The 17,392-nt window shown below is 37.9% G+C and overlaps 1 protein-coding gene across 8 annotated transcripts in view; it reads right to left on the bottom strand.

The window, feature by feature from the left end:
* PARP4 (poly(ADP-ribose) polymerase family member 4) overlaps positions 1-17,392 on the bottom strand; it is a 145,925-nt gene that overhangs the window by 636 nt on the left and 127,897 nt on the right. For 7 of the 8 annotated variants that reach the window (XM_058547780.1, XM_058547787.1, XM_058547782.1 and 4 more), the window contains one exon: positions 4,838-4,970. The exons of the other annotated variant lie outside the window; for it this stretch is intronic. In XM_058547780.1, coding sequence (XP_058403763.1) covers positions 4,838-4,970 — 133 coding nt within the window. The remainder of the gene's footprint in view (positions 1-4,837; positions 4,971-17,392) is intronic. 8 annotated transcript variants of the gene reach the window in all.

Here is a 17,392-nt window from a genome sequence, read left to right as displayed (position 1 = left end):
GGCTGTCTCCAGGAGACCCCACACTTTCCAGCCTTTATATATTGGTTTGTGACCCCTTCCCATTCTCCATCTAAATCCTATCCATTCTTCAAGTACAAGCTCAATACTGTTCTACAAACTAGGCTTCCATTTCTCTCTCCTTTTTACTGTACCAGGAATTGATTAGTTCCTTGCAAAGAACCTGAGAGTTACCTAATGAAACTCACATACATTTAATTCTATTACACAAACCAGGAACAACTGACTAGTAAAAAGATATTCCATGCTCTTGGATTGGAAGAATTAACATAGTTAAGATGTCCATACTTCCTAAAGCAATCTACAGATTCAATGCAATCCCTATCAAAGTTCCAACAACATTTTTCATAGAAATAGAAGAATCCTAAAATTTATATGGAACAACAAAAGACCCCAAATAGCTAAAGGAATCCTGAGAAAAAAGAACAAAGCTGGAGGCATCACACTCCCTGATTTCAAAATATACTACAAAGCTATAGTAACCAAAACAGCATAGTACTGGAACAAAAACAGACACACAGATCAGTGGAATAGAATTGAAAGCCCAGAAATAAATCCACACATCTATGGACAGCTAATCTTTGACAATGGAGCCAAGAAGATACAATGGAGAAAGGAAAGTCTCTTCAACAAATGGGGTTGGGAAAACTGGACAGCCACATGCCCAAAAAATGAAAGTAGACCCTTAGCTTACACTATACACAAAAATTAACTCAAAATGGATTAAAGACTTGAATGTAAGACCTGAAACTATGAAACTTCTAGAAGAAAACAAAGGCAGTACACTCTTCGACATCGGTCTTAGCAACATATTTTCAAGCACCATGTCTGACCGGGCAAGAGCAACAATAGAAAAAATAAACAAATGGGACTACATCAAACTAAAAAGCTTCTGCACAGCAAAGGAAACCATCAATAAAATGAAAAGACAACCTAACAATTGGGAGAAGATATTTGCAAACCATACATCTGATAAGGGGTTAATCTCCAAAATATATAAAGAACTCATGCATCTCAACAACAAAAAAACTAACAACCCAATTAAAAAATGGGCAAAAGACCTGAACAGACATTTCTCCAAAGAAGATATACAGATGGCTAACAGGCACATGAAAAGATGTTCAACATCATTAACTATCAGAGAAATGCAAATCAAAACTACAATGAGTTATCACCTCATGCCCATCAGAATGGCTATAATTAACAAGACAGGAAACAACAAGCGTTGGAAAGGATGTGGAGAGAAGGGAACTCTCATACACTGCTGGTGGGAGTGCAAACTGGTGAAGCCACTATGGAAAACACTATGCAGATTCCTCAAAAAATTAAGGATAGAACTACCATATGATCCAGCTATTCCACTGCTGGGTATTTATCCAAAGAATGTGAAAATACCAATTTGTAAAGGTACATGCACCCATGTGTTCATTGCAGCGTTATTCACAATAGCCAAGACTTGGAAGCAACCTAAGTGCCCATCAAGGGACGAATGGATAAAGAAGATGTGGTATATATACACAATGGAGTACTACTCAGACATAAGAAACGATGAAATCCAGCCATTTGCGACAACATGCATGGACATTGAGGGTATTATGCAAAGTGAAATAAGTCAGAGGGAGAAGTTCAAATACCATATGATCTCACTCATTAAGTAGTAGATAATGACAACAACAAACATACACACAGAGACAGAGATTGGATTGGTGGTTACCAGAAAGAGATAATTAGGCACATGTGTGTGGTGATGGATTGTAATTAGTATTTGGGGGGTGATCATGATGTAATCCATGCAGAAATAGAAGTATAATGATGTACACCTGAAATTTATACAATGTTATAAACCAATGTTACCACAATAAACAGAAATTTAAAAAAATGTGCATAACATAAAAACTTCAATTTTATGTCCATAAAATGCTGTCAAATATTCAAGACTGCTGAATATTCAAATCTATTCAAGATTCAGAAAAACTCTGAGATTTTTCATTAATATTAGTTAGCTACTTCATTTGTTCTGTCATCTGCTAGAACTTGTTAGCAAACAAGTGATAACATATACTAAAGTTTCAAAGAAAATTCTAAGAGGGGAAGCTAAAAATTTGGGAAATTCTCTCCATCTTGCTCATTTTTTTTCCCTGTGAACTGGGAAAGGGACATCAGTACAGTGTGGTGGTGAAGAAATGGGTGCAAATCCAGATGCTGCAATCACACGATATTAGCTGTGTGATATCGTGTAGCTTTCATTCAACACTGGAAGTCTCTGTTTCCTCAGTTATGACAATAAAGCAAGATCCCATGGGTTTGATGTGGGCATTAACAAAATGCATGAATTTAACATGTTTAACAGTCTCTAGCACAGAGTAGGCAATCAACAAATGTTAGCTGACTATCATGATGACATGAACATACTAATGGCAAGCATGACCGAACTGGTTCAAAGACCCATGTTTCCCAATCGTTATTAGTCTTCTTATAGTTACTAACTACTAAAAGCAACAAAACGGATTTTAAATATTCTCACTAATTCAACTCGCCTTCCTTCAATTCAGTTGGCCTCTAAACTTTTGACTGACTATTCCCCTAGTATGAAAATTTTGTTCATACACCTCCATGCCATGTGCTACTACATTAATGTTATTACATCATGAAGAAGAAAAAATAGAAAAGTTTTAAATATGCAATAAATAGGAAATAAAAATTATTTAAAATAGTTTTATTTATTAAAGTGCCAACAAACCATTTTGCTCTCACAATAACAGTAATAAAGTAAGAGCAATGAGATAGAACATACTTCATTATTTTTGAAAACCTTGGTTTAAAACTTTGTGATATTGCAACTCAAAAGTAGATTCAAAGTTATTAATACTTGTCCTAATGGCTATCATAGTTGGAAAATGATCTAATAGAAGTGCCTCTTTGGTTATGCCTATTAAATCAAATACTAACTTTTCAGTCCCATCTACTAGTTCTTTGAAGCATTTGCTTGATATTCATTTAATAAATTTCCATCTTTCTCAAGGAGTTGCTCTGGGAAACTAATGTGAAGGTGTTGCTTTTTTAAAATGGAGGTATAAATTACATATAGTAAAATGCTCAATTGTTTTCTGAGTACCCATTTTGTGTTTGATGATGTTGGGAATAGAGAATTTAATCAGTCTTTGTGAGAAGGTAAAAATAGGTCTACTTATTTATTTTAATTTCATCTGTAAATATGTATCTCTAAGGGAGAAGAACTTTTTCTTAAACATGACACAAAAATAGTTTTAAATAATTCTTTAATGTTACAAAATATTCAGGTAGTATTTAAGTTTCCCTAATTGTCTTTTTTTTTTTTTTTAATACAATGGGTTTTGTTCAAATCAGGATCCAAATAATGTCTACACATTGCCTTTGGTTCATATGTCCTTTAATTTATAGGTTCCACCTCTCCCTCTTTTTTCTCTTGCCATTATTTCCTCACATTCCAGACACAGCTGATTGCATTCTATAGTACAATTTAACATGTTTAATCTATATTCTGTGATATCTGATCTTTATTATGTAAAATATTTACGCAGTTTCAAAGTAAAAACCGATACGTTAGGAGATACCTAGCCTCTCCTCCACCTTCCCCTATGGATAATATTTTATTAGTTTCCCCCTTATCCTGCTTTTTAAAAAAGCATAAGCAAATTGCAATGTATGTGTGTGTGTGTGTCTGTGTGTACACACACATACAAGGGGTGACCATTTGCATAGGGTATGGATAGAGTTTTGATGGGTATTCATATGTGCACTCAGACTTCTTGTGGTGCCAGGGGTCAGCCAAGAGCTAGGGGCCAGGGCCCCAGAACTGGCTCTCTCCACACTGCCACATTTTGGCATAAAACTTCAAGTGGTCCCAGAATTCTAAATTTGAACCTGGTCTTCTAGGTGGTTATGAAGTTGTATTTGTCAAGGTAGGACTTTAGAACTGTGGAAATTAATAAAAGAAACCTTAACTAAATTGGAGTTGGTAAGGCCTGAAGGGGGGCTCTCACGCTCCATCCTACATCCTCAATTACACCAAACGGGAAGAGCCAGATACTTGCACCTCCCACAGGAAGTATAACTACTACTGAAGGAAGATTTCTCTCCTCACCTGGCAACAGCCCAGCCAATGAGGAATGCCATAGCTCAGCCAATGAGAAGCTGTTGCCACCCTGAACTGTTACTCCCCTCAATGGGTTTTCATTTAGAACAGCCCCTCCCTACTCCCCCTTTTTCTCTATAAAAGCAGCTCCCTCCTTTGTTTTCCAGATTTGCTTGTGGTTTGCCATAGCATGCACGTCCTGAATTGCTATTCTCTAATAAACTCATTTTAAGGGTAAGTAACAGGTGAATTTGCCTTTTAAGTTGACAGAACATATTTTATTTAACAGCTGTCTAGTTTGATTTATAACTTTTAAATACTTAGACACATAGTATGTTGGTTTCCATTTGTATTCTCGTTCCAGGCCCTGCAATTGTTGGGAACAATTGGCATGGTCTCAACAATCATATTGTGGATTTTCCAAAAGCACATAGAATCAATATACTATGGTGAACAGTACTAAACCAGGAGCCAAAGATCTGGGCTCCAGTATAAGCTACACTTAATCTCTCTGCACCCGTTTCCTGTGCAACCCAAGAGGCAAAAATAGTGTGTTAGCTCTGCCTATGACAGAAAAGCACAGGCAAGATATTCCCTGTGAACAAATTCTTTTTGTACTTATAAGTCCGTGTAGCTTCTTGTAAGGTTTAGGTAAGAAACAGTTAAAAACATAGGTGAGTTGCTTAATACTATAATTAAAGCCACCTGGAAATGGAAGCGTCATCCAATTTCATCAGTGATTTGAAGACTATTCCCTCTTGATCCAACTTGGTGCGAAGAAACTGGAGTACCAGAAATGTGGCAGTCAAGTCCAGAAGACGTTCGCTTCCTTTTATACCTAAAAGTGGAAAACTCTTTTATGTCTGTTGGCAACTCTGCATCTCAAACTGTTCCCATTTATAAAGGTTCTATTAAAGAATTATAATACTATTAAACCATAATACATTAGCAGATCATAAAACTCTATAATACTTTTCAACTTCCTCAATTACCCTGTTATTTAAATTAAAAATGAGGATGATTGGAACATGTGCATATCATATTATCCTGATGGTTGTTAAGAAACTGAATTATATCCAGAGCTCCCCTCCCTTGCCATCTTTAATACCAGAGATGCATGAAGTATGCTGAAAGAAATCCAGTTTCTAGGCTCCTGCTACAAATAGCTCAGAAGAGTAAACCTAAATGTACAACAGACAAATAATTGATATGGCTGATTAGACTAGCATATCAAATTATTTCTAGTGATTAGTACTGTTGAAATAAATTTCTAGGCACAAGATGGAGCTACTCCTACCTGGGGTGCAACGTCAGCAAAGCTAAGCTTCGATAACTTTTGTGTCCCTGTACATACTCTGCTTGACCACAAATGCAGTATATCCAGTCAGCCAGTACTCAAACACCAAGCAAACTTGGGTTCTATACTTATTTCCTTGTTCCTTGATCTTTCTAAATAAGGTCAGATATGCAACTCCAGCCAATCAACTTAAGCCAAGTACTTCACTGTTTCTGTGAAATGAGTTGACAACAGTGACTCCATTTTGTACCCCGGACTCCATCTTGTTAAACATATGAAACTGTGCTGACTTTACTGACCTGCCAAAAGGGAGTTATTTGCTGAGAAAGGACTTTCAGAAGGACTGTGCAAAAATATACTTTTTCTGGTAACAAGAAGATGTCCTTGAGTCAGCCAATGAGCTGAGCATAAACCTACCCTCCCTAACAGATGACTGAGACGGTTGTTCTGGGCTCACATTTTTGCTCATAAAAACTCCTGACTTTGACTCCTCAGGGGTCTTCTTTTTGGCTGCTGCAGAACCTGTGTTCCCTGAATTGCAATTCTAAGACGCCAAAGAAACACTCTGCCTTTGTTTTGCAGGTGCTTCTTTTTTCTCAGGTGATGTTCCCTGCTTGCCTCTTTCTAGAGAAGCTCGCAGCCCTTTCTCTTACTTTGCAGTTCTCTGGACTTGAGAGTGGAGACTGCCCACTTCATGAAGTGTAAAATAAAATTTTTTTAGATCAACTAAATTTTTCTCTTTGATTATTTTAACAGTACCTACAGGTAACCAGTGTTATTTATCCAAATCAAGATATTCTACTATATTACAAAATACCAAAATTGAAATGAATGGTTATGTATATTAAATCCAGAAAATAACAATCCATTTTTTAAAAAATGCAAGTCATGTATTTGAAATTATTTTATATAAAAAATTAGATTTCAGGAGTGACGTCAGCATCATGGCGGAGTGAGATTTCCTGTGAACTCTTCCCCCATAAGATACAACAAAAGGAACAGTCACAGACCAACAACGGAATCCCAGTGAAAAGCTAGATCGGAAAGATCCACACTGCCGCACATGTGAGAGTGGAACATGCTGGGCCCCTGGAGGAAGTGGGGAGAGGTAAGGAGAACTCCTCTCCCTCCCCATCAGATCAGCATCCGGGTCTGACCGGCGCCCAGAGAGGGGGGAGGGGCGGCCCTCGGCAGGGAAACCGTAGCTCTTTGGGCTCTCTCAGCCAGTGGGAAACTCCCACACAGAGGACTCAGAACTGCTACGGGGTACCATCAACATCTGAGCACCCCAGAGAGCGGATAATGAGGGGTGAAGGAGAAGCCTCCCACATCAGGGACCCAGAGGGCAAAAGAGAGCACCCCGCCCCCCCCCCCCTGCGCCACAAACCAGACCCTGCAGCTCAACTGACCAGACCAGACCAAGCAATCCGAAGCAGACCAGACCAAGCGATCTGCAGCAGATCAGACCAAGCGATCTGCGGCAGACCAGATCAAGCAACCCCACCCGTGGATCGCAGTGGGGGGGGGTGGTGGTGGCGGGGACTGTGGATGGCAGCAGAAAAACCGGGGCAGAGCGGGGGGCTTAGACTACACAGCCCTTTACCACCACATAGTGGCGGCGGGTGGAAATTGCAACCAGAGATTTCCAGGATGAGGAAAAACAAAGCCAACACAGGAACCACAATGCAAAGATATATGAAATCACCAGACCAGAAGCAAAATGACAAACACCCAGAAACCAACCCCAAAGACACAGAAATCCATAATCTAAACGACAGAGATTTCAAAATAGCTATCATAGGCTGGCTCCGTGGCTTGGCGGTTAAGTGAGCGCGCTCTGATGCTGGCGGCCCGGGTTCGGATCCCGGGCGTGCCCCGAGCCACCACTTCTCCGTCCAACTCGAGGCCGAGTCCCACGTACAGCAACTAGAAGGATGTGAACCTATGACATGCAACTATCTGCTGGGGCTTTGGGGGGAAAAAAATGAATAAATAAAATCTTAAAAAAAAAATAGCTATCATAAAAACACTCAACAAAATACGAGACAACACAGACAAACAATTCAATGAGGTTAGGAGTTTCTTCACAAAAGAGATTGAAATCATAAAGAAAAACCAATCAGTGCTGATGGAGATGAAGAACGCATGGAGGAGATAAAGGAGAATCTGGAATCTTTAAAGAACAGAGCTGACAATATGGAGGAAAGAATTAGCATTTTAGAGGATAGGAATACAGATATGCTCCAGAGGGAAGAGCAGAGAGAACTAAGTCTAAAAACAAATGAAGAAAGACTCTGAGAAATATCTGACTCTATTAGGGAATGTAACATAAGAATTATAGGTATTCCTGAGAAAGAAGAGAGGGAAAGAGGAGCAGAGAGCCTATTCCAGGAAATAATAGCTGAGAACTTCCCAAATCTGGGGAAGGAGCAGGAAATACCAGTAAGCGAAGCCAACAGGTCACCTAAATATATTAACAGACAAAGGCCCTCTCCACGACACCTAGTGGTAAGGCTAGCCAGAGTCAATGACAAAGAAACAATATTAAGGGCAGCTAGACAAAAACAAAGAATAACGTACAAAGGAACTCCCATCAGGCTCTCAGCGGATTTCTCAACAAAAACTTTACAGGCTAGGAGAGACTGGAATGATATATTCAAAATACTAAAAGACAAAAACTTTCAGCCAAGAATACTCTATCCAGCAAAAATATCCTTCAAATATGATGGAGAAATAGTAACTCTCCCAAATAAACAAAAGCTAAGGGAGTTCATGGCCACGAGACCCCCACTACAAGAAATACTCAAGAACGCCCTAGGCCTGAAAAAAAGAAGAGAAAGGGAATACAAAGCTTGGAGCAAGGAGAAAAATAGGTAGATAAACTCAGAAAAATAGTAGATCTTTACTGGAATAGGTTACCAACCACTTAAATACTAAAATCAAAGATCAAAGGAAGGAACTCACCAGAAATAAATTTAACCTCATCACTGTAAACACACAGCCACAACACAAGATAGAATAAGGTATAACAAGAACGACTTAGAAGGGGAAGAGGAAAGTGATTGAATTGACTTAGTATAAGGAAATAGGAGGCCATCAGATAATGGACTATCTCATACACAAGATTTTTTACCCAAACCTCAAGGTAACCACTAAACAAATAATAAAAACAAAACCACATATTATAAACAAAGAGAAAACTAGAAGAGTCATAAGACAGAACAACCAAACTGAATTGGCAGTCCAAAATAAACAGGACAAGAAACAAAGGAAACGCAAAAGAACCAGAAAATAAGTGACAAAACAGCAACATTAAGCCCTCATATATCAATAATTACCCTAAATGTAAATGGATTGAACTCTCCAATCAAAAGATACAGAGTGGCAGGATGGATTAAAAAGCAAGACCCAACAATATGCTGTGTTCAGGAAACACATCTTAGCACTAAAGACAAGCACAGGCTCAAGAGTGAAAGGATGGAAGACAATACTCCAAGCTAATGGCAAACAAAAGAAAGCAGGTGTTGCCATACTCATATCAGACAAAGTAGACTTCAAGATAAAACAGGTTAAGAGAGACAAAGAGGGGCAATATATAATGATAAAACGGACACTCCACCAAGAAGACATATCACTTATAAATATATATGCACCCAACACAGGAGCACAAGCGTACATAAAGCAACTATTAACAAACCTAAAAGGAGACATTGACAACAACAGAATAATAGTAGGGGATCTTAACACCCCACTTACAACAATGGATAGATCATCCAGACAAAAAGTCAATAAAGAAATAGTAGACTTAAATGAAAAACTGGACGAGATGGACCTAGTAGACATATACAGAGCATTCCATCCAAAAACAGCTGACTACACATTCTTCTCAAGCACGCATGGAACATTCTCTAGGATAGACCATATGTTGGAAAACAAAGCAAGTCTCAATAAATTCAAGAAGATTGAAATCATAACAAGCATCTTTTCAGACCATAATGCTATGAAACTGGAAATGAACCATGAAAAAAAAAATGGGAAAGTGACAAAAATGTGAAGATTAAACAACATGCTACTGAACAAACAATGGATCATTGATGAAATTAAAGGAGAAATCAAAAACTATCTGGAAACAAACGAAAATGATAATATGCCATATCAAACCATATGGGATGCAGCAAAAGCGGTCCTGAGAGGGAAACTCATAGTGATACAAGCCTACCTTAACAAACAAGAAAAAGCCCAAATAGGCAACCTTAAATTACACCTAAAAGAACTAGAAAAAGAAGAACAAACAAAGCCCAAAGTCAGCAGAAGGAGAGAAATAATAAAAATCAGAGCAGAAATAAATGAAATTGAGACCAAAAAAACAGTAGAAAGGATTAATGAAACAAAGAGTTGGTTCTTTGAGAAGGTAAACAAAATTGACAAACCCTTAGCCAGGCTTACTAAGAAAAAAAGAGAAAAGGCTCAAATAAATAAAATTAGAAATGAAAGAGGAGAAATTACAACGGATACCACGGAAATACAGAGGATTATAAGAGAATACTATGAGAAATTATATGCCAACAAATTGGACAATCTAGAAGAAATGGATAAATTCTTAGACTCATACAACCTCCGAAAACTGAACCAAGAAGAAATGGAGAATCTGAATAGACCAATAACAAGTAAAGAGATTGAAATAGTAATCAAAAACGTCCCAAGAAATAAAAGTCCAGGACTAGATGGCTTCTCTGGTGAATATTACCAAACATTCAAAGAAGATTTAATACCCATCCTTCTCAAACTATTCCAAAAAATAGACGAAGATGGAACACTTCCTAAATCATTCCATGAGGCCAACATCACCCTGATACCAAAGCCAGACAAAGACAATACAAAGAAAGAAAATTACAGGCCAATATCGCTGATGAACATTGATGCAAAAATCCTCAACAACATATTGGCAAACCAAATACAACAATACATTAAAAAGATCATACACCATGACGAAGTGGAATTTATACCAGGGACGCAGGGATGGTTCAACATCCGCAAATCAATCAATGTGATACATCACATCAACAAAACAAAGAAGAAAAACCACTTGATCATCTCAATAGACGCAGAGAAGGCATTTGACAAGATACAACAAGCATTTATGATAAAAACTCTCAAGAAAATGGGAATAGAAGGAAAGTACCTCAACATAATAAAGGCTATTTATGACAAAGCCACAGCCAACATCATACTCAATGGGGAAAGACTGAAAGCCATTCCTCTGAGAACAGGAACGAGGCAGGGCTGCCCACTCTCACCACTCCTGTTCAACATAGTACTGGAGGTTTTGGCCAGAGCAATTAGGCAAGAAAAAGGAATAAAAGGAATCCAAATAGGTAATGAAGAAGTGAAACTCTCACTATTTGCAGATGACATGATTGTATATATAGAAAACCCTAAAGAATCTGTTGGAAAACTATTAGAAACAATCAACAACTACAGCAAAGTTGCAGGGTACAAAATCAATCTACAAAAATCAGTTGCATTTCTGTATGCTAATGATGAACTAACAGAAAGAGAGTTCAAAAAGATAATACCATTTACAATTGCATCAAAAAGAATAAAATACCTAGGAATAAATCTTACCAAGGAGGTGAAGGACCTATACAATGAGAACTACAAGACATTATTGAAAGAAATCCATGATGACATAAAGAAATGGAAAGATATCCCATGCACGTGGATTGGAAGAATAAACATAGTTAAAATGTCTATATTACCTAAAGCAATCTACAGATTCAATGCAATCCCAATCAGAATCCCAATGACATTCTTCACAGAAATAGAAAAAAGAATACTAAAATTTATATGGGGCAACAAAAGACCCCGAATAACTAAAGAAATCCTAAAGAAAAAGAACAAAGCAGGAGGCATCACAATTCCTGACTTCAAAACATACTACAAAGCAATAGTAATCAAAACAGCATGGTACTGGTACAAAAACAGACACACAGATCAATGGAACAGAATTGAAAGCCCAGAAATAAAACCACACATATACGGACAGCTAATTTTCGACAAAGGTGCTAAGAACATGCAATGGAGAAAGGAAAGTCTCTTCAATAAATGGTGTTGGGAAAACTGGACAGCCACATGCAAAAGAATGAAAGTGGACCATGTGCTATCGCCATTCACAAAAATTAACTCAAAATGGATCAAAGACCTGAAGGTGAGACCTGAAACTATAAAACTCAGAGAAGAAAATATAGGCAACACACTATTTGACATTGGTTTTAAAGGAATCTTTTCGGATGACATGCCTACCCAGACTAGGGAAACTAAAGAAAAAATAAACAAGTGGGACTTTATCAGATTAAAGAGCATTTATAAGACAAATGAAACCAGAATCAAGATGAACAAACAACCAACCAGCTGGGAGAAAATATTTGCAAAACATACATCTGACAAGGGGTTGATCTCCATAATATATAAAGAACTCACACAACTGAACAACAAAAAAACAAACAACCCGATCAAAAAATGGGCAGAGGAAATGAACAGACACTTCTCCAAGGAAGATATACAGATGGCCAATAGGCACATGAAAAGATGCTCAACATCACTAATCATCAGGGAAATGCAAATAAAAACAACACTAAGATACCACCTCACGCCCGTTAGAATGGCTATAATCACCAAGACAAAAAACAACAAGTGTTGGAGAGGATGTGGAGAAACAGGAACCCTCATACACAGCTGGTGGGAATGCAAATTGGTGCAACCTCTATGGAAAACGGTATGGAGATTCCTCAAAGAATTAAAAATAGAGATGCCCTATGATCCAGCCATCCCACTACTGGGAATCTATCCAACGCACCTGAAATCAACAATCCAAAGAGGCTTATGCACCCCTATGTTCATTGCAGCATTATTCACCATAGCCAAGAAGTGGAAGCAACCTAAGTGTCCCTCGACTGACGATTGGATTAAGAAAATGTGGTATATATATACAATGGAATACTACTCAGCCATAAAAAAAGACAAAATCGTGCCATTTGCAACAACATGGATGGGCCTGGAGCGTATTATGTTAAGTGAAATAAGCCAGAAAGAGAAAGACAAACACTGTATGATCTCACTCATATGTGGAATATAAACAAACACATGGACAGAGAAAACTGGACTGTGGTTACCAGGGCAGTGGGGGTGGGGGGTGGGGGGTGGGCACAAGGGGTGAAGGGAGTGATATATGTGGTGATGGACAAACAAAAATGTACAACCCAAAATTTCACAATGTTAGAAACCATTAAAACATCAATAAAAAAAAAAATGGGCAGAGGAAATGAACAGACACTTCTCCAAAGAAGATATACAGATGGCCAATAGGCACATGAAAAGATGCTCAACATCACTAATCATCAGGGAAATGCAAATCAAAACAACACTAAGATACCACCTCACGCCCGTTAGAATGGCTATAATCACCAAGACAAAAAACAACAAGTGTTGGAGAGGATGTGGAGAAACAGGAACCCTCATACACAGCTGGTGGGAATGCAAACTGGTGCAGCCTCTATGGAAAACGGTATGGAGATTCCTCAAAAACTTAAAAATAGAGATGCCCTATGGACCAGCCATCCCATTACTGGGAATCTATCCAACGAACCTGAAATCAACAATCCAGAGAGGCTTGTGCACCCCTATGCTCATTGCAGCATTCTTCACCATAGCCAAGAAGTGGAAGCAACCTAAGTGTCCCTCGACTGACAACTGGATTAAGAAAATGTGGTATATCTATATACAATGGAATACTACTCAGCCATAAAAAAGACAAAATCGTCCCATTTGCAACAACATGGATGGGCCTGGAGGGTATTATGTTAAGTGAAATAAGCCAGAAAGAGAAAGACAAACACTGTATGATCTCACTCATATGTGGAATATAAACCAACACATGGACAGAGAAAACTGTACTGTGGTTACCAGGGGCAGTGGGAGTGGGGGGTGGGCACAAGGGGTGAAGGGAGTCATATATATGGTGATGGACAAACAAAAATGCACAACCCAAAATTTCACAATGTTAACAACCATCAAAACATCAATAAAAAAATTAAATTTCAAATATTGTTGTTTTCCCAATCTCACATTATATGAAACCAAATTTTCCACATATATCTTGAGGGGTTCAGAACAAGCCACCCCAGAATGTGCCACTTTGGCCTGTGGATTATTCTGAGCCGAAGGCATCAAGACCCAGCAGACTCAGGAAAAGCTTTTTACTTCCCACTAACCACCTAAAAGAAATTAGAAAGGGGCCTGGGGACTGTACCAGGAAGAGATCTATTACCAGAGATAACTTTTTTGTGTGAGAGACTGAAGTGCATGGCAGGGCAAACATTTGTTGACCAAACGTTTCCTCCTCTTACCTTCCTGTGAATCGCCCGTCCCACCCCACCCCAACCCGGCGAAGCCCCAGACTCTTGTCCCTTTCCTTAGCTTAATTGCTTGGCTGCCTTCTGAGTCTCATATCTTTGTGGGACTCCCATATGTACATGTACATATATGCGGACATAATTAAAATCTTGTTTGTTTTTCTCTTGCTAATCGGTCTTTTATTACCGGGGCGGGGGGCGGTCTCAGCCCAGAACCTAGAAGAGTAGATGGAAAGTTATTTTTCCTCCCCTACAATCTTCATCATCATTAGAGCCATAATGAGTCATCTGATAGTTTCCCAGGTAAATAATTATCTTTATTTCCATCTAAGATGTTTGATACGTAGCACTGTTTGCATCACTACAACATAGCCACTTAATGTTTTTTTTGATTATGAAATGTTTTAAGCACACAGAAAAGTAAAGAGAATAATATTATGAACATTGCTATCACCACGTAGCTTGTCAATTTTTAACACTTTCCCACATCTTCTTCAAATTTCTCTTTTCTTTGAAAGAAACAAATTATTATAAAGTTGAAGCCCCTCCTGTGTATGTCCTCCAGCCCATTCCCCGACCCTCCACCACCCCCGGCTTTTCAAAGGTAAACACTATTCTGATTATACATTGCTCTTGAAAGTGATCAACAGGCTCATTAAACAATATTCAGTGCTTGCAATTTTCAATTCATATTCCAAGAAACAATAAACCTGTGTTAAATTTCTTTTATTTCCCTTTCTAAGATTTCTGTCAGATAACTTCTCTAAGTATCCAAAATCAGCACTAATTAAGGCCATTTCAGGCTGAGTGCTCTCCTCTATTGACACTTTGTATTTCAAAATAAAGTAATTGAGAGAACACCTTACAATATGAAATAGTTGCAAAGACTCAATTGTGTCTCTTTTTCTGGGTGACAATGCTTTTGGAATAAAAACAACTTTATCTTATGATTAAGAATATACAATTTTGGGTGTAAAGACAAAAAGATCTGTGCATAATATGTACACATCTGCACATACACTATTAATTTTAAATCATTGAGACAGCCAAAACTCCTTCTAAAGTGATATCTTTTTCTTAATATAGGAAAAAGGAATTGAATAAATTCTTAAAAACAAAACAAACAACAGAAGTATTATCCCACAAAAGAAAATCGATGAAGACAAAAGAAAAAATGGAGACAATTTAATTTAATGGGTTCTTTTGTCTTTTTTGAGTATTACACACAAATCTTAGACTAAGATTTTAAATTATATTAATAATAAGCATCATATAACTCTATTTAAGATAATCAAAAATAATAAAATTATAAAATACCTAAATAGTGTTAAAAAGAAAAGCACAGGCCCAAAATGGAGTCACTTATGCTAGGCCACGTCACCAAACCACGCCCAAATACCTAACCTAACGGCAGTTTCGACCTTCTCCAGGAATGGAATCTTAACTGGTCAGTCTGGAATTTGCTGGTCAGCACCAATGAGGTAATCTGTCACCTGGGCCCTCTCCATCCCCCAAAGGAAGATGAAGTAATTCCCTAATAGACACTTTTGTCCCCCAAAGGAAGGTGACCTCATCCTTTTTTCTGTTTATGATTTCCTTGTCCTGCCTTTAAAATCCTTTCCCTTTCTGTAGCTCTTTGGAGCTCCTCTCTATTTGCTAGATGGGATGCTGCCTGATTCATGGATTGTTCACTACAGCCAGTTAGATCTTTAAAATTTACCTGGTTGAATTTTTATTTAACAATAGTATACCAGAGTCATTTAAACAATAAATTCAGAAGACAAAGGAAAGATAAAAGAGAAACAAAGAAGAGGATAAAGGAGAAAGAAAGTTGGATAGAGAGATACAAAAACAAGTAAGAGAAAAAAAATCAGACATCTTGAGACTACACACAGAGGAAAAAAGGCAGAAAAGCATATGCATACAATGAATAACAGGGATAGATGGAGATAGAGTAGCACAGAGAAACCCATGGAAAAGTCATATCCATAAAGAAATCTCACCTATTGGCATCTGCGACACATACTCCCCAGCTTTCCTCTTATTTCTCTGGCCGTTCGTTCTCAGTCTCTTTGCTGGTTCCTGTTCTGTCTGTCCACTTAACACTGGTGTGGCCAAAGATGGCCCCTACGCCCTCTGCTCTAGCTATCCTCTTTCTTTAAGTGACCTCATACAAGCCCATGGTCCAAATAATGATAGCTCCCCCAAAGTCTTTTTCAATTCTGACCTCCTCCTGAGCTCCAGCCTCATATAACCAACTAAGTACTTCTTTCCAACATCTACTGGGCATCTCAAACTTTAAACCTCCAAAACATAACTCTACTAGTGTGTGTCTAGGCTCAGTCTACGGTTGATATTTTTCCCTTCCCATGCTCAATCTTGAAAACTCTCCTTCTCCTTCAACTGCCCCCATCTAATCCATCACCAAAGCCTGATGTTTCTTTCTCAAAAATGTATCTTGAATTTTCCCAAGTACTTAAAATTTTAAAAAAATTAAATATTGAGGAGATACAACAAGCAAAAACATATTTTTAGGGTATAAATAATATAACAAATACCCAAGTATGAACTACCCATTTATGTTTTATTTTTTAAAATTGTAGTAAAATACACATAACATAAACTTTACCATTTTAACCATTTTAAGTGTACAGTTTAGTGCTATTAAGTACATTCACATTGTTGTGCTACCATCACCACCATCTTTCTCTAGAACTCTTTTCATCCTGTAAAACTGAAACTCTGAACCCCTTAAATAATAACTCCCCATTCCCTACTCTCCCTAGCCCCTGGCAACCACCATTCTACTTTCTGTCTCTATGAATTACACTATTCTTGGTACCTTATATAAGTGGAATCATACAGTATTTGTCCTTTTGTGACTGGCTTATTTCACTTAGCATAATGTTTTTGAGGTTCACCCATGTTGCAGCGTGTGTCAGAATTTGCTTCCTTTTTAAGACTTAATAATATTCCATTGTATGTATATATCACATTTTCTTTATCCATTCATCCATTGAGGAACATCTGGGCTGCTTTCACTTTTTGGCTATTGCAAATAATGCTGCTATGAACATGTGTGTACAAATATCTCTTTGAGTCCCTGCTTTCAATTATTTTGGGTATATACCCAGAAATGGAATTGCTGAATCCTATGGTAATAATTCTATTTTTAATTTTTTGATGAACTGCCATACTGTTTTCCATAGCAGTTGAATCAGTTTACATTCCTACCAACAGTAAACAAGGGTTCCAATTTCTCTACATCCTCACCAACACTTGTTATTTTCTGGGGTTTTTTGATAGTAGCCATCAAATGGGTGTGAGGTGGTATCCAACTACCCAATTTAAGAAACAGAACACAATCATTACCTTGGAAGTGACTGGGAGCTGTGTCCCAATCCTCTTCTCTTCTGCTCCCTCTGAGAAACAATCACTATGCTGAAATTTGTGTTTATCACTCAGTTCTATCACAAGATTGGTACCTTGTTTATAGACTGTTTACATATGTGGCAAATATTTTATCCCAGTTTGTGGTATGTCTTTTCCACA

Source organism: Diceros bicornis, chromosome 9 (assembly GCF_020826845.1).
Source record: "Diceros bicornis minor isolate mBicDic1 chromosome 9, mDicBic1.mat.cur, whole genome shotgun sequence".
NCBI classification, from domain to species: Eukaryota; Metazoa; Chordata; class Mammalia; order Perissodactyla; family Rhinocerotidae; genus Diceros; species Diceros bicornis.
The sequence above is the reverse complement of the archived record's forward strand: the minus strand, read 5'-3'. Positions and strand labels throughout refer to the sequence as shown.